At 39.9% G+C, this 23,921-nt stretch overlaps 1 protein-coding gene across 2 annotated transcripts in view; it reads left to right on the forward strand.

Moving 5' to 3' along the window:
- The window catches only part of dync2h1 (dynein cytoplasmic 2 heavy chain 1), a 541,347-nt gene that overhangs the window by 421,864 nt on the left and 95,562 nt on the right, over positions 1 to 23,921 (forward strand). For both annotated transcript variants that reach the window (XM_059646623.1, XM_059646624.1), the window contains 5 exons: positions 5,839 to 5,949; positions 7,678 to 7,833; positions 10,929 to 11,004; positions 16,688 to 16,899; positions 20,062 to 20,166. In XM_059646623.1, coding sequence (XP_059502606.1) covers positions 5,839 to 5,949; positions 7,678 to 7,833; positions 10,929 to 11,004; positions 16,688 to 16,899; positions 20,062 to 20,166 — 660 coding nt within the window. The remainder of the gene's footprint in view (positions 1 to 5,838; positions 5,950 to 7,677; positions 7,834 to 10,928; positions 11,005 to 16,687; positions 16,900 to 20,061; positions 20,167 to 23,921) is intronic.

A 23,921-nucleotide genomic window follows, 5' to 3' on the forward strand; every position in this document is an offset into this window, starting at 1 on the left:
TTTGAAATTGTCTCCAGCACATCCAAATCTACTTCATTGATATATATTAGGAAAAGTAAAGGTCTTAACTCTAACCCTTGGAAAACTCTACTATAAATCTTCCTTCTGCCCTAAAATATAAATTGACCATTAGTCAGTATTTCTTGCTAAAAAAATTAGGAAACAGAAACATGACAAGGCTATTTGACCCCTCAAGCTTGCTCTGACATTCAACAGGATCATGGCTGATCTGACATTCCTCAAATCTACTTTCCTGCTTGATTACCCTATTGAGCAAGAATCTGCCCCAACAACTATTTGTGCCAAGGAGTTCCGAAGATTCTCAACTCTCTGAGAGAAGAAATTCCTCCTCTGTTCCATCTTAAACTGATACCACTTAATTCTGAGACTATGCTTTCTGATCCTACACTCTCCCATTAGGAGAACTATCCTCTCAAGCCCTTTAAGAATTCCGTACGTTTCAATAAGATCACCTCTCATTCTTCTAATCTCCAGTGAATAGTGCCCCAACCTTTTTAACATTTGCTGATATGGATCATGCTAGTGAAACTTTTTTGCAAAAAGACTTCCCTACTCTAACACTCCAACCCTCTTGAAATAAGGACCATCGTTCCATTAGCCTTCCTGATTACATGCTGCTCTGCATGTAAGCTTTCTGTGTTTTGTGCACAAGGCTTGGTGGTTAGCACTGCTGTCTCACAGTACCTGGAACCCAGTTTTCATTCCTATCTAAGGTGACTGTCTGTGTGGAGTTTGCATGTTCTCCCCATGTCTGCATGGGTTTCCTCCAAGGTCTTTGGGTCCTTTCCACAGTCCAAAGATGTGCAGGTTATGTGGATTGGCCATGCTAAATTGCCCATAGTGACCAGGGATGTGTATGTTAGGTAAATTAGCCATAGAAAATGCAGCTTATGGGGTGGGTCTGGGTGGGATGCTCTTTGGACATCAGTGTGGACTCAGTGGGCTGAATGGTCTATTTTCATAGTGTAGGAATTCTACCAAGTGCCTCAAGTCCCTTTATGTTGCAGCTATCTGCAGTTTTTCTTCATTCAAATACTATTGTTCTTTTGTTCTCCCATCCAAAAGAATATTTTCACATTTTCCCATAACATACTTTATTTGCCAGCTTTTTGCCCACTTAATAAACCTATTAATATCTCTCTGTAAATTGTTTGTATCCCTCTCACAACCAGCCTTTTCACCTATTTTCGTGTCATCTGCAAATGTTGCTGTAGTACACTTGTTTCATTCCTCCAAATCATTAATATATACATATCTACTGGTTCCCTTCCATTCACTTGAGAAACTCTAATAAATTGTCAGACACAATTTCTCTTCCATAAAGCCATGCTGACTCTGCTTGATTAAATTATGACTTTCCAAAAGTGATGCTTTTACTTCCTTAAAAATTGATTCCCACATTTTCCCAAAAATAAATGCCAGGGTTATCAGCCTATCATTTCAAACTTTTTGGCTGCCTACCTTTTTGAATAGGGGTGTCCCATTAGCAATGTTCCAATCCTTTGGTAGAGGATCTAAGGATTTTTGGAAAATAGCACCCAATGCACCCACTATCTCTGTACCTACTTCTTTAAGGATCCTAGGATACAAACCATCAAGGCAATGGGGCTTATCTGCCTTTAGCTCTATTAGTTTGTCTAATACTACTTTTTTAGTGTGGTGTTGCTACTTAATTCTTCCTCCATATTCTTTAGTATTAATTGGATGTTCGAAGTATCTTCCACCATATCTGTCTTACTCCTCTGCCATTTCCTTGTCCTCTATAACTGTCTTCCCAGATGTTCACTTTGATCTCTCTCTTTTTGCATGTTTAAAGAAGCTCTTATTGTCAATTTTATATTCATCACTGGTTTGCACTCACAATTTATTTTCTGCCTCTTTATAATCTTTTAGTCCTCTGCTGATTCTGAATTTATCTCAGTCTTCGGGGATATCACTGACTTTTGCCTCTCTGTATTTTTTTTTCTTTAAATTTAATACACTCCTTAATTTCCTTGGTTAGCCATGGTTGGTTTATTCGTCTCTTACAATATTTCATCCTGACTGGGATATATTTTGGCTGAGAGTCATGAACCACCTCCTTAAGTATCTGCCATTGCTTGCATGCTGTCTTTCCTGCTTGTTTTGCCCAGTCCACTTTAGCTAACTCTGCCCTCGTTGTGTTGTAATTCTCTTTATCTAAGTTAATCACAGTCGCTTCCAATCTAAGTTTCTACCACTCAGACTGAATATTAAACTCTATCATGTTCTGACCACTACTTCATAGGGCATCTTTTAATCTAAGGTCATTTATTTAACCTTCCTTGTTGCCCAGTACCAGATCCAGGATAGTCCATTCCCTGGTTGACTCCATGACATAGTGCTTTAGGAAGCTATCTCTAATTAATTCTAGGAATTTCTTGTGGTAGCCACCCTTTCCGACTTGATTAACTCAGTCAACATGGAGATTGAAGTCACCCATAACTTTTGCATCATTATTTTTACATTCTCCTGTTATTTGTTGATTTATACCCTTTCCCACACTGTGGCTATTTGTATTTTGTATCCATGTCCTTACTGTGCATTTAGTTCCATGAGCTGTAACTTGCCACACAAGTCAGTAATGTGACAGTGTATCAAATGTCTTTTTAAAGTCCGTGACTTCTCAGTCTTTTAATAATCTGCAGAGTTCCATTTAAACATCATGACTTGAAGGTATCATAGATTAAACTCTTTCACTGAGCTAACTTATTTCCCTAATTGCTTTGAACAACCTATGCTATTTTTTTTGTGAGGAGCCATACTTGCATCTGACTCCAGCCATGTTTCTGATGAGCTGGCCAGAAATGTTTGAAATAAAACTTGCTCATCCTAGATTCTGCCAAGCCAATGGCTTATTCTTGATGTAAATTTGCAAGATATAAACAAATGACTGGGAACATTCCACCAGGTCTTATAGTCATCCTCTGCCTGACATGTACTGGTTTAAAATAATGTTTCCAGATGTTTTCTCTTCATGGATGACATGAGACCGGCTGAGCTTTTCCAGCAACTTCTGTTTCTGTTTTTGATTTACAGCATCCACAGTTCTTTTGGCTTTTGTTTAGTTTGTTTGTTCACTTTGGCACACAACATGCTGTTTCATTTCATTAAAGATGTTCAAAAATTACCATGACAAAGGATTGATATGAAATACTGATACCCTTAATGTTTCTGGTCTTCAGTAAATGATACAACTGTAACCAGCAGCTAAGATGTTTATCTATATTGAACTGATGTGATAAATCTGGAAATGTGGTAGTGATTGTCATTTGTTTTTGAGTACCTTCAAGCCTAATGCCTCCATATCTTTGTAACTTCCTTAAGCTCAACAATAGTGTGAGATATCACTCCTTCTCCAGTTCTGGCCACTTCACCATCTCTAATTTCATCACTGTCTGTTGGCAGCCAATGTTCCTATTTTCTTGCCTCATACAAGTGGATAGTTTGGGTTCTAATGTATGTCTAAAGATCCTTCAGGCCCTCTAAGCAGAGGAATCTGCCCCTAGCTAGTAGAAATGATGCCACGGGCCAAGCTAGGGCCAATGCTGTGGACTCCAAGTCATGGATTCCCGTGGTCACATCTCACATAAGTCTGATGTTAGACTGTAAGCTAATATGCGCAATATAAAGGGGTACATCCCTCCCAGAAAGATGCACCCTGTCTCTGTAATGGATTTAGAGCTAACCAATGACCCAAAACCATGAAAAAGCATCATGATTTTTGAAATGAAGTGTTTCACACTTCCACGAGGAGGGTTTTGAATGTATTCTCAAAAATGGGTCAAGCCATTCCACAACAATGGTACCAGGCTGCAGAACCTTTGCAGCTTCCGGTTGGTTGGCCGGAATGTGCATCCAGCAGCCGAATCTGTGACACAATATGAATTATACTTTGTCATGTTGATGCTATAGTATTTCTTCAAAACTTTGTTATATTGATATGAAGTTGTATGAAGTATACCATTAACAAGATAGCATTAATTCCTATACAACACATTTACTGTTTGTGAGAAGAATGATCACTTTTGAATTCATTAAATTATAATTGGTCATTGCCATTTTATGCAGCTGTTTTTATACCATTTTGTTCAGTTAAATATAATTAAATTTTAATGCCGTTGCAAACTTGATGCTTTCTACCTTCATAATAATTAAAGAAGTGTCACAGAACTTTCACAGAATTTTTAAATCTTACTACTCTGTTTTGCCTTTATAATAGCTTGAAATCTGTGGTCGGTAGTGTTGTAATGTGCTTGCTACTGACTGTGGGGAAAATCACCCAAAATGATCTAGCAAACTCAATGATGTGAGTGTCACCTTTTTCATTGCTAATTTCATTCTGGTCCCAGGTACATTAGTATTTCCTGGCATTTAGCAGCATTGGTATCATCAGTTTGAACACCCAGTCACAGTGAAGAATTGCCAAGAACAGTAAATCAGGAAGTAACAAAGAGAATTTTTCATTTGCATTTTATAATTTCAAAGAACAATACAGCACAGGAACAAGCCCTTTGGCCCTCAAAGCCTGTTAGACTATAAACTTTCTTCCATACTAAAACTGTCTTCACTTACAGGATCCATATCCCTTTATTCCCTTCCTGTTCATGTATTCCTGCTGCTATTGTGTTTGCTTCTACTACCTCTTCTGGCAACGCATTCCAGGCACTCACCACGTTTTATGTGAAAAACGTACCTTGCACATTTCTTTTAAACTTCCCTCTCCACAGTTTAAACCTGTGTCTTCTCATAATTAACCCCTCTACCCTGGGAAAAGCCTCATACTTTCCACTCTCTCCATGCTGTTCACAAGCTTATAAACTTCTATCAGGTTGCCCCTCAACCTCTTGCCTTGCAGTGAAAACAAACTCAGTCTATCCAACCTTTCTTCATAGCTAAAATTCCCCATACCAGGCAACATCTTGGCAAACTTTTTCTGTACCCGCTCCAAAGCATCCACATCCTTCTGGTAGTGTGGTGACCAGAGCTGTACGTAATATTCCAAGTGTGGCCAAGCTAAAATTCTATAAAGCTGCAGCATAACTTGCCAAACCTTGTACTCAGTGCCCCTTCCAATGAAGGCAAGCATGCCATATGCCTTTTTTACTACCTTATTTACGTGCGCTGCCACCTTCAGTGATCTGTGGACCTCCAAACCCAGATCTTTCTGCATGTTAGTACTCCTGAGGGTTCTACCCTTCATCGTATAATTTCCACTTGTACCTGACTTTGCAAATGCATCACCTCACATTTGTCTGGATTAAACTCCATCTATCATTTTTTGACCATGCCTCCAACTAATCTATATCCTGCTTTATCCTCTAACAATCCTCCTCACTATTCACAGCTCCAACAATCTCCACCAATTTCACCACAAAACAATTTGAAGGTGGTGAATTACAGGTAGGATTAAGGTGGAACCTTAAATGTCATAAACTTGAAAACAAATTCTTTTTTAGGCATGTGTGAAATGTCTTGTAATGAAGAAACTTTAAACTCCACTGATATGCAATGAGGTTTATTCAGAATGAATTAAAGTCATTCAGCTTTAATTAAACAGTATATTTACAAAATCAGTTCTACCCCATTCAGCAGTAGCTCAACTTTTATACTAAATATTGCCATCAGTTTCACAGAGTTAGTGCTGAACACTGTCAGTTTTACCCTAATTACAACTGCAAAATGCAGACCATCATAAGGTAGTGATATATTCGTGCATGTTAGGTTAGCATGTAAGTTTAAATAAAATTTCATGTTTTTCAATGAGCTAATTAATTTTCTATTGTCTATTTTAAACAGGAATTGAATAGACTAGAGCCACATACAAATTTCCGGCTTTGGCTTACATCTGAAAATCATCCAAAGTTCTCCCCAATACTACTACAATCCAGTTTGAAAATAACTTATGAAGTAAGTCTGTTTTACAGGACAACCAGTTTTTATGTCAATATTAATTTATTAATTGTTTCAATGAGGAATAACCTTACATTAAATGTACACATTAATATTATGTGCAGTGGGCATAACCACCACTTTTGACATATTTAATAACCGGAACATAATGTTAGTTAGGTCGCAGCTGGAGTGCTATATACTGTTCTGGTTACCACATTATAGAAAATCAATGATTGCGCTAGAGAGGTTGCAGAGGAGATCCACCAGGATGTTGCCTGGGTTGGAGCAATTCAGCTGTAAAGAGAGTCTAATAGGCTAGGATTGTTTCCATTAGGGCAGAGAAAGCTGAGGGGTATCTGATTGAGATGTACGATGTTCTGAGGAGCATAGACAAAGTAGATATGGACAAAACATTTCTCTTAGTACAGGAATCAATAATCAGAGGCAAATTTTTAATGTAAGCAGTAGGTTTAGAGGTGATTTCAGGTAACATTTTTATAACCAGAGATTGTAGATATCTGGGTGGTAGAGCCAAGACCCTCAAAATATTTAAGAGCTACTTAGATGAGCACTGAAACACCTTGGCTTATTATGCCAAGTGCTGGAAAATGGGAAATAGATGAATGTTTGATGACGAGCACAGACACAGTAGATCAAAGAGCCTCTTTCCATGCTTTTAAAACATTATAATTCAGTATTATTTTGCTTGTGATTTTAAAATCCTTATGAGTGAATATGAGACTTATCTACTTTTCTCATTTAATTTTATCTGATAGATTTATTGAACTATAATATGTAATACAGTAGGTTGAATGTCCAAGTGAAGCTTAAGCTTATTGTTTACTCTTTGGTACGAATCATTGAAAAAAATGTCTATCATTTACAAAGGACATGTTGTTTATATTGTTTTGAAATTGGAATAAATGGCCCATCTTCTCACCAGGACGGTGTTTTGTTGAAGTAACTAGAAATAACAAGTCCGGCCCCCTAGATGGTTTTTCCCAATTTTTGCAGAATGGCGGGAATGGAGTCTTGGGCTTCATGCCTGCATGGTTCTTTTAAAAGAGTAGCTGCCTTCATTTCTTCATGATTTTACTGAGCCAAAAGCAAGTCTGAGCCTTTTGGATCTCTTTGGATAGCAAGGGTACTCTTTTGGAGAAGCAAGTTTGGATCTAGTTTTAGGACACCTTTTGGGGAGGTAAGTTACTCCTTGATGGAGGTTAGACAGTTTTGACATCAGGTATCCTTTGTGTGTAAAAGGTACGTAAATTCATTGAAACTGTCAAGCTGTCAAAGGATTATCATAGGGACCTATCAAGACTGTCAGGCTTTTTAATGTAGGAATAAAGAATCTTTAATTCACTCACTTCTGTATATTTAATAGTAATTTAGAAAAAGTTCATATTAGATTTTCCATTATTTTGATGTTTAGGAAATTTGATATTTGGTCAAGATTACTAATAAGGCTGTCTAAAATTTTGACTTGCAATAGAGTCATACAGCTGCAGACACTAGTTACATAAACTGTGAAAACTGATTCAAAGGTCTTACTTCTTCATCTTGGATTAAAATGGTAGAAAAAATACTCAACATAAGTGATACTGCTTTATTCTGAGTGTAATAAATTATCTGTTACAATTTCAGTGTACTTAATTAGATCATAATAGTGTTAGAAAATGTATAATTATATGAATTGAATTGGATATGGTTAAGAGTCCTTTTTTTTCATGTTTGATCTAACAGGCACCACCGGGTTTAAAGAAGAACTTGATGAGGACCTATGAATCCTGGACATCAGAGCAGATTGCTAGGAAGGGTATACTGGAACGTGCACAATCCCTCTTCAGCTTAGCCTGGTTTCATGCTGTTTGTCAGGAGAGGAGGAAGTACATCCCACAAGTATGTACTCTAGTTTTTAGCAAACATTTAGAGCCATAACAAAAGTTCAACTTGATTTTTAGTGACTCTTTAAAGTTTAAATATGTAGAAGTCAGGGGCCATTTTTCCCCTCCTTGGTGGTGGTACGAAAGTAGGTAAGAAAGAGAAATAATGGGACGATAAAAATAAAATATTGGCACTTTGGTGTTCTGAAACAAATGCAGGGAGTGCTGGAGAAACTCGGCAGGTCAGCATCTGCAGAGAGAGAAGCAGAGTTAAAGTTTCGAGTCTGGCATGATCCTTTTTTAGAACTGAAAAGTGTGGCAAAGTATATTCTTTCGTATACTTTTGACAAAGATAGAGAGGAAGCAAGAGGACAAATGGTGTAGAGATCCAGCGCAAAGGGATTGTTAATATTGGAGACCAGGAAAAAACTGTAAAAATGGGTGTAAATGAAGGTGTGAAATGGAGAGAACGGATTCCCTCTGCTCTGTGCAAAGTAAACAAGGTGCAAACACAGTAACAGCAACAGAAACAGAATTTGCTGGAAAAGCACAGCAGCCCTGGCAGTATCTGTGAAAAAAAATCGGAGTTTAATGTTTTGTGTTGCTAGCGCTGTTGAATTTTTCCAACAACTTCTGTTTTTGTTCTTGATTTGGAGCATCCATAGTTCTTTTGGTTTTTATTCAGACACAAACACAATATGGTCGTGTGGGATGGATGAAGTGAATGTAATAAAAATTAAGAGCAGAAATAATGCAGTCAGTTTCTGAAATTATTGAATTCAGCATTGAGATCTCAGGACTGTAAAATACCTAAGTGGAAACTGACACATTATTCCTTGAGCTTGCATTGTGCTTCATTGGAACATTGTATCATACCAGGGAGAGAAATGTTAGAATGAGAGCAAGATAATTTATTGAAATGGCAAGAAGCTGGAAGGCTGGGGTCATTGCTCTGGACAAAGTGGAGGCATTTACAGAATGATTTTTGCCAGTATAAAGGGGGCCACATTGTGAGTAACAAATGCAGTAGCCTCAGTACAATCCTGAATAGAGCAGAAAGCCACACCAGAGACATCATCAATTTATCAGAGAAAGAGTTGTTGATGGGGGCCCAAGTAAGTTTGGCATAGCTGGAAGTCACCTTTAACCTGGGAAAAATGAGATGAGTCAAGGAAGGGAACAAGCTCAGCCATGCAAAGGAGGGTGACAGTGTATAAAGACTGTGCAGGCCACTTTTTAAGGAAGAAGCAGAAAGCCTTCAGACCATCCTGATGGGGAATGGATGTGTAGAAGGATTTCACTGTTATATAGAGGAGGTACTAGGCCTCGAAAACTGGAAATTGTAGAACTGTTTTATAAAATCACAAACGTAAGTGGGTAGTGACTGACAAGGGGGAAAGAATAGAGTCAAGGTAGAAAGAAATAATCACAAAGGAGCCGGAATAGGTTGAAATGGTGCCTGCCAAGTGGGTCCTGTTTGTTGAGTTTGGGAAGGAAGTCACATGACACCAGGTTATAGTCCAACAGTTGTATTTGAAATCACAAGTTTTTGGAGCACTGCTCCTTCATCAGTTAATTTCAAATAAACCTGTAGGACTATAAATTGGTGTCATGTGACTCCACAACAGGGAAGGAGATAGAAGTGGGCTGTGCAAGGTTGCAGGACTATGAGCTGGGAAGCTGTGGAGGGCAGATCTCCAGAGGAGATGAGGTCCATGACAGTCCTGGAAACTACAACCTGATGTTCATTAATGGGGTCATGGTCCAGAAGGAGATAGGAGAAAGTGCCCGAGAGTTGGCACAGTGTCTGGCAGATAAAGGTCATTACACCAGGTAATAACCACAGCATCGTTATTGGCCGATTTGATAATGGAGTTGGGGTTGGACCTGAGAGAATGAAGTGCAGCAAGTTCAGTGAAAGACAAGTTAGAGTTCATGAGGGGAACAAAACAATTAACACGGCCAATGTCATGTCACCAGTTCTCAATGAAGAGATCATGCTGACACGAAGCCAGGGAAGAGCGTCCAGGTGGAGGGGGAATATTGGAGATGGGTGAAAGGGTCCGTGTGGTAGAGAGAGGATTCCCGTCCAGAGAAGTGGGCATGGAGGCAAATACATCAAAAGGGTAAAGAAAAATCCTCTGCTGAGCATAGATCATTCTGCATCTGTGAAGGGAAGGTCAGAGACTATGGTGAATACAAGGCAAGAAATGGGAATAAATGAAGGATTGAATCAGAGGGAAGGGGAAAGGAAGAAGGATCCAGAGCAGCATCACTACCTTTGAGTGTTTGGACCTTGCATTTCTTAACACCTGAAAGGAAGAGAAAAATGTTCTTGTTAAAGCGATGAATGACACAAAAGGTGAAATCAAACTGGAGATAAGACTAAAGTACTGAAGCAGTCCATGCCTATGGCCATCAAGACCTGGGTCACATCCAGGCTAGGACTAATGCGTGGCAAGTATCCTACATGCCAAAAGTATACAGTAGACTAACAAGACAGAATGTAATCATCTACCCTTGACATTCAAACGCAGTATTACCGCTGAATCCTCCACTATCAACCTCCAGAGGATTACCATCGACCGTAAATTAAAATATATTTGCCATAAATGCATTGTGACTAAAAAGAACAGGTCAGAATCTAAGAGTTTCTGCACTGAGTAATTCACCTCTTCTCTTCTGAAAAGCCAATCAACCATCTTTCAGGAACAAGTCAGGAGTTTGATGGAAAACTCCCCACTTGCCTGGATGATTGCATCTCTGATAATACTTGAGAGACTTCACAAAATCCAAGAAAAAGCAGTTTGCTTGGTTGGCACCCCACCCACCAATATTAAGCAATCATTCCCTCCACCAACAAATCACTGAACTATCACAAATCCTTTACTGTGAGTGGGTCAAAATCCAGGCACTCCCTTCTAAATAGCACATTGGGTGCTTGTGCCGCATATGGACTGCAAAAAGGAGGCTCACCACCACCTTATCAAGGGCAAAAAGGAATAGGCAATAAATGTTGGCCTGACCAACAATGCCCATATCTCATGAATGAGTTTGAAATATAGCCACGAAAATTTAAGGAAAAAATATCATTGTTTTCTTGTATTTAAGGGTTGGACCAAGTTTTATGAATTTTCTTTATCTGATCTCCGAGCTGGATTTGAAATAATTGACAGACTTTTTGAAGGTGAGCCAAGTTCCAGTGAAATTCTGTGCTCGGGTTATTTAGATGTTAAATATTCCATTGTATAGATCTATTCTTGCATTCATGGCTGTTTTCTAATTGGTAACAAACAAAAAAGGGGCGATTTAGGGCAATTGTTTCTTTCAGTTGTTGATGATCCTCAAGGCACATATATGTCAAGTACATGGTAACATACATGTAAATAATGATGCAATACATTTAAAGGCATTTCATTTAATTACAGAGAGCTGGCACAGACTCAACAGACCCAATACTAACCTCATATGCTGCAACTGTTATGTTATTTCAAGAGAAGTGCAGATCCAGAGCTAGTAAATTTGGAGTGAAGATTTCCTTATGAAGCTCAGATGAACATACTGTCCTTCCTGGCACATAAGAAACCTTCAATAAATTAGAAATTGCTGGAGAAACTCAGCAAGTTTGACAGCATCTGTGGAGACATGTTACAGACATGCTGAGTGCATTCAGCAATTTTTGCTGTTGTTTCCGATTTCTGGCATCTGAAGTTTGTTATTTTGTTTTCTTTGAATAAATTTAAATTTACCCGGTCCTTGAGCTAGCTTTTGGGAAGCCACCAGCTTGCTATATATAATAAACAACTGCACCTCCTAGTTGCAAACCATTTTAACTCCCCCTCCCATTCCTAGGACGACACATCCATCATGGGCCTCCAGCAGTGCCACAATGATGCCACCTGAAGGTTGCAGGAACAGCAACTCATATTCCGCTTGGGAACCCTGCAGCCCAATGGTATCAATGTGGACTTCACAAGCTTCAAAATCTCCACTTCCCCCACTGCATCCTAAAACCAGCCCAGCTTGTCCCCGTGTCCCTAACCTGTTCTTCCTCTCAGCTATCCACTCCTCCCACCTCAAGCCACACCTCCATTTCCTACCTACTAACCTCATCCCACCTCCTTGACCTGTCCGTCCTCCCTGGACTGACCTATCCCCTCCATACCTCCCCACCCATACTCTCCTCTCCACCTATCTTCCTTTTCTCTCCATCTTCAGTCCGCGTCCCCCTCTCTCCCTATTTGTTCCAGAACCCTCTCCCCATCCCCCTCTCTGATGAAGGGTCTAGGCCCGAAACGTCAGCTTTTGTGCTCCTGAGATGCTGCTTGGCCTGCTGTGTTCACCCAGCTTCACATTTTGTTAGCTTGCTCTATATGCCTGATGTTAATGTTGCAGTCAGTCCCAGTTACACTGTCGGCAGTCTACATGTTTAATGAAGCAACCTGTTGGCCTCAGACATGCAGGCTCACAGAATTGTTGCAATGCAGAAGGAAACCATTTGGCCCATTGTGTCTATGCAAGCTCCCTGCAAGAGTGATTCAGCTAATTGGTCATGGTGGATTGGCCATGCTAAATTGTCCAAAGTGTCTAGAAATGTGCCAACTAGGTAAATTAGCCATGGGAAATGCAAGGTTACAGGGATAGGGCAGGGCAGGTGGGTCTGTATAGGTTGCTGTTCAGACGGTTTGTATGAACTCGACAGGCTGAATGGCCTGCTTGCACACTGTAGGAATTCTATGATTCTAACTTAAATAATATGTTGTCTTAAAGACAGAAAGCAGCATGTTATGAGAAATGATAATTTTGCACATTGCAGAAAGGTAGACTCCAATGTGCTCCTGTGGTCATTACAAGGACCAATAATTTGTTATACTTATATAAAAATGATTTTGATGTTAGCATACTGATTAAAACATCGAAATTTGTCAATAGCTTAATAAACCTAGAAATATGGCAAATAATGAAAATGATACCACTCCTTAGCAAAAGGCTAGTAGAATGACGCAACTGGCAGATGGAATTTGTATTGGAGAAATGAGAAGTTATACATTTTGGCAGAAGGGCTGAGGCAATAGAGACTTAATTACGCAATCAAAGCTTATGCAGAAACAGAAGGGCCGCAAGACACATATGCATCGATATTTGAAGCCACATTACACATTGAGAGCTCTGCAAAACTTATGGGATCTTGGGCTTTGTACGTAGATGAGTTGGGTACAAATGCAGGGAAATTGTTCAAAATCTTCACAAACCTCTGGTGAGATCGCAAATGAAGTATTGCATTTGAATTTGATCACATGCTTTGGGGCTAGTCCTTGAAGGAATGCGGGGAGGTCTATCAGACTGGTTGCAGGAATTTGCTATGAGATTACCTCAGAGAACCTCAACATTTCCCCTTGTAGCAAAGAGGATTATGGAGAGATGGGATAGAGTTGTACAAGATTATGACAGACTTGGATGTGTTAATTAAGGAAAATCTGTTCTCATTACTTCATGTCAAAATTGCTAAGAGAGTTGGAGTTAAGGTTGCAGCAAAAGGTGTAGGAACAATGTGAGGAAAATATGTGAGCAGTTATGTAGAATTCGCTGCACACACATTTGTGAAAGTAGACTTGATGAATGATGAATGATTTGAAAGGAAAATTGGATGGGTACTTGAAGGAAATAACCTTACAGGCCACAGGGATATAGTGGAGAAATAAGGTTAACTGGATTAATGAAATAAATGATCTCCTTCTTTGCCATAATTATTTTATGATGTTACGGCTTTATGTGTTTACTACCTTGCACTTATTGTGTCCCAGAGATAAAAGCAGGACTGCCTTCTTTTAAATAAGTTGAATAGCAATTGTACAGATTCAAGGGATTCTACATTAATTAATTAGAAGCTAGAGAACTTGGGGAAGCAAGTAGTGATATCTTGAAAATTGTCCTGTTAGAGAAGAGGAGGTGCTGGATGTCTTAAAACACATAAAGGTTCATTAATCCTGGGGATCTAATAAGGTGTACCATAGAACTTTTTGGTAAGCTAGGGAAGTGATAGCTGGGCCCCTTGCTGAGGTACTTGCATTATCAATAGCAATGGGTGAGGTGTCAGAAGACTGAAGGTTGGCTAGCATGGTGCTACTATTTAAGAAAGATGATAAGGAAAAGTCAGGGGACTATAAACTGGTGAGCCTCACATCAGTGGTGGTCAAGTTGTTGGAGGGGATCCTGAGGGACAATATTTACATGTATTTGGAAAGGCAATGACTGATTATGGATAGTCAACATGGCTTTCTGCGTGGGAAATCATATTTCACTAACTTGATTGAGTTTTTTGAAGCAGTGATGAAGAAGATTGATGAAGACAGAGCGGTGGACGTTGTTAATGTGGACATTAATAAGGTGTTCGACAAGGTTTCACATGGTAGACTGGCTGGCAAGGATAGATCACATGGAATATGGAGGGAACTAGCCATTTGGGCACAAAATTGGCTTGAAAATAGAAGACGTAGGGTGGTGGTTGAGATTACAAGGTGTAGAGCTGGATGAACACAGTGGGCCAACCAGCATCAGAGGAGCAGGAAGGCCAATGTTTCGGGCCGAGACCTTCTTCAGAAAAACAAAATGGTGGTTGAGGTTGCTTTTCGGACTGGAGGCCTGTGACTAGCATTGTACTGCAAGGGTCAGTGCTGGGTCCACTGCTTTTTGTCATTTATATAAATGATTTGGATGTGAATGAAGGAGGTATGTTCTGTAAGTTTGCAGATGACACCAAAATTGGTGGTAGAGTGGACAACGAAGAAGGTTACTTCAGAGTTCAACAGGACCTTGATCAAATGGGCAAATGGGCAGAGGAGTGGTAGATGTAGTCTAATTTAGATAAATGTGAGGTAAGGGTAGGGCTCATACACTTAATGATAAGGCCGTAGAGGGTGTTGCCACAGAGATCTTGGGATGCAGGTTCATAGTTCCTTGAAAGTGGAGTTGCAGATAGACAGCATTGTGAGGAAGGCATTTGATATACTTGACTTTATTATTCTGGGTATTGAGTATAGGAGTTGGAAGATCAGGTTGTGACTCTATGGGACATTGGTTAGGCCACATTTGAAATACCGCATTCAGTTCTGATTTCCCTGCTATAGGAAGGATGTTGTGAAACTTCAAAGGGTTCAGAAAACATGTTGTTGGGCTTAGAAGGTTTGGCCTATAGGGAGAGGCTGAATGGCTGGGGCTGTTTTTCCTGGAGAATCCGAGGCTGAGGGATGACCTTATAGCGGTTTATTAAGTCATGAGGGGCATGGATAGGGTGAATACTTAAGGTCTTTCCTCCAGGATAGAGGAGTCCAAAACTAGAGGGCATAGGTTTAAGGTGAGAGGAGAAAGATTTAAAAGGTACCTAAGGAGGAACATTTTCATGCAGAGGGTGGTGCATGTATGGAATAAGCTGACAGAAGAAATGGTGGAGGCTGATACACTTCCAACATTTAAATGGCATCTGGATGAGTGTGTGAATAGGCAGAGTTTAGAGGGATATGGGCCAAATGCAGACAAATGGGACCAAATGAATGTAGAACGTTTGGTTGGCATGATTTGGACCGAAGGGTCTGTTTCTGTACTGTATATCTCTATGACTCTAAGTAGCAAATGCTACCAGGAGAAGTTATACACCTGGATGATAATTTTCCTAACTGCCTCTATTTCTCAAATACAGTAAATCTCTTTCAAAATACATAACTTGGAAACTATCAAAAAAATCGCCTGATAATAAAGAACATTAAATGCATGTGATACTTCCTGATGTTCACTGTTGGTATGGCCTTATGGGTAGTATTTTCACTGCACATTTTTCTCCATTTTTCTGGTAGTCCTTTATGAACTCGGAGTTGAGGGATGACTGTCATCAAAAAAGCATACAATTTCCACTGAAGACAAACTGGGTGCATGACCCAGAAGACTATACAGAAACCTAGTCAGTTATAAAATAACTTTGCAGAATTCTGAAAGCTGTTACTTTTATTCATTTATTAAACTAGCTTTAACTTAAAATGATAACTATATCACCCAGAGATGAATAGACTAATGCTTTGAGTGAAGCTTCATCATGGCTTAGTGTGTTAACATGATTGTTATATGATGACCAAAACTGAGCCTCTGCAAATACATAATATTGGTGCACCTGCACCTATAGCATAGGGATGGGGCAGTAGCCAAAGTTTGTGACAAAAAGCTCATCTCTTATTTTGAATTATGTCGGAACACAGGAGAAGTTTTCCCAGTGAATTTGACTAAATGGCCTACTCAAGAATGCAATCATAAAAATGGAGTAAGAGAATGAAATAATTTATTGTGAAGAAGCAGCAACCTTTGTACCTGGACCAGTCAGACAGGGGTCAAAGTGGACTGCAGGAATCCATCAGCATATAAAATAGATTATAATTCATATTTGTGGCACTTACTTCTGAAACAACTGTTAATTATACTGTGGGGTTTCTGAAGAGATATAATAAAAGCCTATGTTCTGAAGGCACATTTCTGCAACAGCAGGTCCTCAAAAGATTGTTAAAATTAACCAAACTTTCTGGGCTATATCTGATCCCTGATCCACTTGCCATGACTTCAACCCAATGCAACCTTGAAGTTAAAACTGCAATGGAATTGTTTAATCAAGGCTCAGTCTGCATATCTGCATGTTCATAACCAGGCCGCTAGCCTTGTGATGCATCTTTTAAAAAGCAGTTTAAACTGAAATGTAAAGTGCAGCGGGAACAGATTGTGACATATGTTGAAACCACCATCCCACCTAGAGAGGATTAAGTCTTATCTATGGTACAACTTCTGTAGCAGTACTATCTTGAAACTCAACAATCATTCATTGGTATTCATAGAAACAAAGGATATTCAGTGGGAGTTTGTTCGTGGTCTGTTGGAAAATGCTATCTATGGTGGACGCATTGACAACATATTTGATCTACGAGTCCTGAATTCCTATCTGGAACAGTTTTTCAGCCCAAAAGCGGTTGCTGGATCACAGTCCAGGAGCAAAAACATAGCATCACTTCCATCATCCATCACCTTGCCAAGATCCTGCAGCATTATGGTAGGTGATTTTAATAATTTGTGTAGCTGTAAACAGTGGAAATTTTCCATCTGCTAAGAAATGACATTTTAATTTAATTTTCAAAGCTTCATTGGTGATGAGGATCTATTTATGTCATTTGCTGTTGAGCAATTTCTTTAACAACAAACTTTAAGCAGCTGGCATAATTAAATAGGATTTATTTAAAAAAGTAATGCCGTCTCTGTTTATGAACTTTCATGTCTTGATTAGATTAACTTGCAGGCCACATTGGGAGATCTGTGTAATAGCTGTTATATGCTTAAATACCATAGACCTTTATTTTCTACTCATCAGTACAGTTATTATAATCAGTATTGGATTTTTGTTTGAAATATATTTGTTACAGAACATGATCTTGTAATCTCTAATGTTTTGATTTTTTATGCATTCATGGGATGAGGGCATTGCTGGCTCGGCAGCATTTATTGCCCATCCCTAATTGCCCAGAGAGCAGTTAAGAGTCAACCACATTGCTGTGGGTCTGGAATCACATGTAGGCCTGGTAAGTATGGCAGTTTCCTTCCCTAAAGGACATAGTAGACCACATGTTTTTCCAACAATCGGCAATGGATTCATCATTAGACTCTTAATTCCAGATACTTATTAGATTCCAATTCCACTATCTGCCAAGGAGGGATTGGAACCCACTTCCCCAGAACTTTATCTGGGTCTCTGGATTAACAGTCCAGCAATAATACCACGTTGCCATTGCCTCCCCATTTCTTAAACATACTGAAATTTACACCTCTGTCAGGTTACTGTACAGCTGTTCTTCTTCCATGTTTAAGCAATCATTCCCACCAGTTCCAGAAGACCTTACATTTCTCGTACTTTTTCAGCTGTGTCTCCTTATCACCGCTATCAGTTAGCTCTACGTCATCTGATTTTGCTTCAACATCTAAATTCCACCATGAGTAACTGCAACGAAAACACCACCATAACTGATGACAGCCCCTCCTGACTGAATCACAGCATTATTGTCATACAGCCCATCGTGTCTGTATCAGCTCTCCAAATGAGCAATTTACTTGCTGTCTTTCATCTGCCTTCTTCCACTAACTAGTCACTGTCTCAGGAATAGTCAGTCTGTTTAGCAGATTTGGAGCCCTGCTTAATGCTGTGCTGAGTTTACCAAATACATATCCTATCCATGTCTAAGATTTCTTGCTTTCATCTCCAAAATATGACCTGACAAAACTATTATTGGAAATAAAGAAATGACAGCTGTCCTGCTAAATAAGTGCTTTTTTTCTATTTGCATAATGAAGAATCAAAACAAAATATCAATGGTACAATGGAATCGAAAAACTTATTGCATTTAATGTAAACTTTTTCAAGAACTTGATACTTTTAAAAACAGATGGACAATTATATGGACTTGGGGATACTCCAGTGTATTAAAAGAATTGGATAAATGTGGAGGAGGTGTTACACAGACTAGTCAAGCAATGGCCCAATGTAGTCTTGTTTACAAAATTATACCTTTCGTTCACTGTTCCCAGCTTCTCCACCATTTTCCTGAGTATATCCTGTCCCACCAGCGGATATGTTTATGAGAGGTGGCAGCAAATTGATAGAATGCCAGAAGCAAGAAATTGCTGCTGATTACCACTGACTGCCCACCCTCAGTTCATGATGCAACGGTCCTCTGTATTGAACACCACTTGAAATAAACCCTGGGAGGGTAGCAAGAGCCCAGAATGTATTCTGGGTTGGAGATTTCAGTGTCCAACATCAAGAGTGGTTTGGTAGCACCACAAGTAACTGAACTGATTAGCAGCTGCCAGACTGGATTTGTGGAACTGGGAGAAACTTATTTAACTTCATCCTCATCAATCTAACTGCTGCAGATAAATCTAGACAAGACAGTATTAGTAGGAATGACAGCTGCGCACATTTTGTGGAGACAAAGTCCTGTGAGAACAACTTTCATTAAGTTGTGTGATAAATTGCGTAGATTGGGAGCAAACTGAGTCAGTCAAAACTGTATTCCCTAAGGCACTGTAAACCATCTGCAACAGCAGAATTACATTACACCACAATCTCTAATCTCATTGTCCTGTACTCACAGCTGACAGAAATACTGGATAGGTCATATTCCAGAGTCAGATGTGGCTTGATAGATCATAATTTTTGTTATTACAGTTTGTTTACTGTTGTGGTAGGTCACTGAACATGTTCGTAAAACAATGTCAATATACATTTAACAAAAGAGCATAATTACATAACCATTACATTATGTGAAAGAGAAAGAGAAACAAAGCTATGTTTATATATATGACAAATTGGAAAAATCTTGTCTGCAGCAGCAAAAAGACTGATTCAACCCTTTATCTTGTCAGTATCCTTTACAGTTACTCAACCCTGGTGAGGTGTCAATTCCATCTTTATTCCTTAATTTCTTATTTAATTGATGAGGTTACAAACAGTGCCTTTTGAACAAAATTCTACAAATTCAGCAGATGATTTTCCATTATTGTCCTTCCTTGAGGCACACAAACATGATAACTCGCTGACTTTTTTTCATCAAACTTTTAGGAAAAGCTTAGGATGTTTTTCAGCCTTGTGTGCTTGAACTGCTAAAACAGTTTTAGACTTTCTCCTGTAGTTGCATCAGGCATACTTCAAAATGTGGTGCCAACCTGATGAAGCTATATCGTAAGACTACCTGCATGCTAAACTACCAGAAATTGACCAGTTGCTTCTTGATTGAGCCAGTTGATTTTTCTGAGAGAGTCACCAAAATGGTAATCATGTGAATGTTTATGGATGCCATCTACACGGACTTTCAAAATCTTATGTTTTACCTATTGCATAAGACGCTGTCAGAATGTTCAAAGAATGGATGGCTTGTTTAGAAAGCAAGCAGATAGAAGACATAAGAACATAAGTAATAAGAATGTCAGAAATTCAAAACAGAGTCCAGTAGCTTTTTCAATACTCAGGAAGTTAAGGGACACAGGTACTGAGGGAGAAGATCAGACATCATAGCGCTGACTGCAGGCAACCTCGAGGGGCCATTAAATGACTGTTGTCCTTATTTATGCATCCATATGGAACTTACATAATGCAGTTAGGTTTAATGCCTTGAAATTTATTCTTGGATAATGAATATCCATTCTTTGTATCTATCTGTTGTAGGATTACCGTGCCATTATTACTCATTTACCAGAAGATGACAAACCTGTATATTTTGGTTTACCTGCCAACATAGAACGATCATCACAACGCATTTTTAGCAACCAGGTAATTAGTTTAGATTTTTACTTGATTTTAAAAAGTTATTGTTGTGAATTTCATCTTGGTTCTATGCTCTGGTTAATTGACAAGAAATAGTCATCGAAGGGAGATGATCACAGAGATACACTTTCAGGACACTAACCATAACTTTCATGTTTACAGGGATATATGAGCAAGTTACTAAATGTGTGATTAACTTTAGAATGCCTTCATTCCCCATCCTCTTCGCCAGTGCTGTTGTAATCAAGCCTTCCTTCACTTCACACTGATCAACTTTGGGGTCAGGGATCCATCATTGAGCTCACCTCCCTACATCACGTTCCACCTCAGTAGATTCCCAGACCAGATCTCCTGTTAATGTTTCCAGCTCCATATGAAATGTACTGTTTTAACCAATGAACCCTAAGAAATTCCAGGTGTGATTCAGTAATGTGATCGAAAAAAGTATGTATTTTTAACACAGGATTATGCCCTGAAAATCGTTATCAACTGTGTTTTCCTGATTGGTCTCCCTAAATTATGATTGAAAGGGTCATTCTTTAATTTAACATTTTAAAGTGGGCAGCCATTCTGCATCCAACTCCACCATTGGAAAGTGTTCCTTTGGTGAGACCACACTGTTAAGCTGGAGTGATATGGCTTCTGAAATAGCTTCACAGAGGCTGGTATCCTGTCACCCTTTATTTACACGTGCATATCTGTCGGTCGGGACTCCCTGATTGGATCAGGTCAACAACCCCAATCAGGGAACTCATATTCTGCGAGCTCCACCTGGCTGACCTCATTACAATCACTGCAGTTCCCTGCTATTCTACTGCTCTCCTAGTCCACTATATGGGAGGCAGTAAAATTCTGGTCACAATTATAGCTAAAGACTGTGAAACACATCAGAGAAAACATCCAAAAACACAAAATAGTCTTGTTTTTCATGAAACAATTTAACATTTTTAATTTCAGCAATCCATAAATTAACTCAAGATGTCATTATACATTTCCCACTGCAGTTAAGTTTGAAGCTTGTGCAACTCCTGTAGAATGCAAAGGAAAATTCCAATAGTTATTATGTCAGTTCTTAGCTTTCCCCAGACACTTTGAGGATATTTCTTTGGAAAGGATGAGGGTTAGGAATACTTGCCTAGACATAACAGGCATATTTAAATAGTAAGTAAATGGTGATTATATATCACCCAATGGGTTTTCAGTTATTTGCACTATCAGTGGTAGGCATTTTATATCTTAATTGAAATGGAATACAATCCTATGGCTGTTAGTGGCTTGCAGAGCCTCTCGTTGTCCAATTTGGAGCTTTTAGATCTGTTCAGCATTTTTTCTACATAGTATGGTGTAAGGCCATAGTAGTGGGGATCCCCAGCGTTAAAATGGTGCTTAGGGTACTCCTACCAATAATTCATACAGTGTTAACGGTTATGTATATAGACGAAAATCTAGTTGAGCAGATTCTTAATTTCAGTGTGCCTCTTACAACCTGTTGACAACACATTCTGACAGCTATGGCAGTCGTGGTGCTGCCAATCCACTCTTGATGTTGGATGTTTAAGTCTGAAAGAGGATGTGAACTAGCAAATTTTCTTCCCAATGTTTAGCTTAATAGCTTCAGAAATAAGAGCAGTAGATCCTACAGCATTATGAACCTGTGATCAGAGATATGGGAACTGTAGATGCTGGAGAATCTGAGATAACAAAGTTTGAAGCTGGATGAACACAGCAGGCCAAGCAGCTTCTCAGGAGCACAAAAGCTGATGTTTCGGGCCTAGACCCTTCATCAGAGAGGGGGATGGGGAGAGGGTTCTGAAATAAATAGGGAGATGCGGACCGAAGGTGGATAGAGGAGAAGACAGGTGGAGAGGAGAGTGTAGTTGGGGAGGTGGGGAGAGGATAAGTCAGTCCGTGGAGGACGGACAGGTCAAGGAGGTGGGATGAGGTTAGTAGATGGGAAATGGAGGTGTGGCTTGAGGTGGGAGGAGGGGATAGGTGAGAGGAAGAACAGGTTAGGGAGGCGGGGACGAGCTGGGCTGGTTTTGGGATGCAGTGGGGGAGGGGGAGATTTTGAAGTATCAATGTGGACTTCCCAAGCTTCAAAATCTCCCCCTCCCCCACTGCATCCCAAAACCAGCCCAGCTTGTCCCCGCCTCCTTAACCTGTTCTTCCTCTCACCAATCCCCTCCTCCCACCTCAAGCCACACCTCCATTTCCAATCTACTAACCTCATCCCACCTCCTTGACCTGTCCGTCCTCCCCAGACTGACCTATCCCCTCCCCACCTACACTCTTCTCTCCACCTTTCTTCTCCTCTATCCATCTTCGGTCCACCTCCCCCTCTCTCCCTATTTATTTCAGAACCCTCTCCTCATCCCCCTCTCCGATGAAGGGTCTAGACCCGAAATGTCAGCTTTTCTGCTCCTGAGATGCTGCTTGGCCTGCTGTGTTCATCCAGCTTCACACTTTGTCATCTAGTATTATGAACCTGTTCCTTCTTTCTTTGAGATCATGGCTGAACATTTACCCCCAACTCCAAAACCCTTCCCACAACTCACTCACTCACATTCACACTTACAGGCACACACTCTCTCTCACCCCCCCGTCTGACACCCCGTCTCACACTCCCTCTCACATAACTCTCTCACACTCTGTCTCACACTGTCTCACTCACTTTCACTCTCTGTCACTCGCTCGCGCACACTCTCTCATGCTTTCTCGCGCTGTGTCCCTCACTCACTATCACTCAGAGTTATGTGGGATGGGTCTAGGTAGGATGCTCTGAGAGTCAATATGGACTTGTTGGAGTGAAGGACCTGTTTCCACACTGTAGGGATCTTATGAGGTCTGATTAACTCTTGCAATTTCTCACTCTCACTCACTTACTCTTACTCTCCCCCTCACTATCTCTCTCTGTCACTCACTCTTACTTCTCACACTGTCTCACAGGCTTTCTTTCGCTCACTCTCTTGCTCGCACTTACTCACTCATTCTCATTGCCTCAAGCTGTCTCACAGTCTGTCTCACTACCTCACATTCTCCTGTTCTCATGCATACTCTCACACTGTCTCTCACCCTCCCTCTCTCACCCACTATCTGTCTCTCACCGTGTCTCATTCAGTCTTTCTCACTGTCACTCACTCACTCACTCACTCACTCACACTCACACAGTCTAGTTCAAAGGCATTTAAGAATGAGCAATCAATGCTGGCCAGCCAGCAACAGCCATATCCCGTGAGTGAATACAAAATAGTTGCAACCCTTTGCTCCTCTGCATGAGTTATTATCTCAGACTATGGTGAGTTTGTAAATTCCTCCAAGAGAAAAAATTCTCTAACAGCATCACTTCTTGTTTTACTCTCCGATGCTCATATCCATTTGGAAAAATTATTTTGCTTAATACTTTAAAATTCAATCTTAGTTGCCCAAGCTGTTGATTTATATTCCAAACCCTTTGCCTATCTGCCTTATCACTAACTCTTGTGCAGTCAGTACAGATTCGTTTTTACAATGCAATAATCTTGACAATTGCCCTCTTACAGTGCAGCAAGAATTTCCTCTTATACTGCATGAGCCAAGTCTGGTTGTGTTTTGCCCAATTCATTTGTCTACCATTTTCTCAAATGACATGAAGAAAGTTTCCAAATCCTTTTCCTCAATTTTGGTAGGTCTTGTGCAAGCTTAAACATTTCATTACTGGACTTGAAATTATCATTCAGATTCTCAGCATCAGAGCTAGCATCAGTGTTTGATATAACCAATTT

This window comes from Stegostoma tigrinum, chromosome 6, assembly GCF_030684315.1.
Source record: "Stegostoma tigrinum isolate sSteTig4 chromosome 6, sSteTig4.hap1, whole genome shotgun sequence".
NCBI classification, from domain to species: Eukaryota; Metazoa; Chordata; class Chondrichthyes; order Orectolobiformes; family Stegostomatidae; genus Stegostoma; species Stegostoma tigrinum.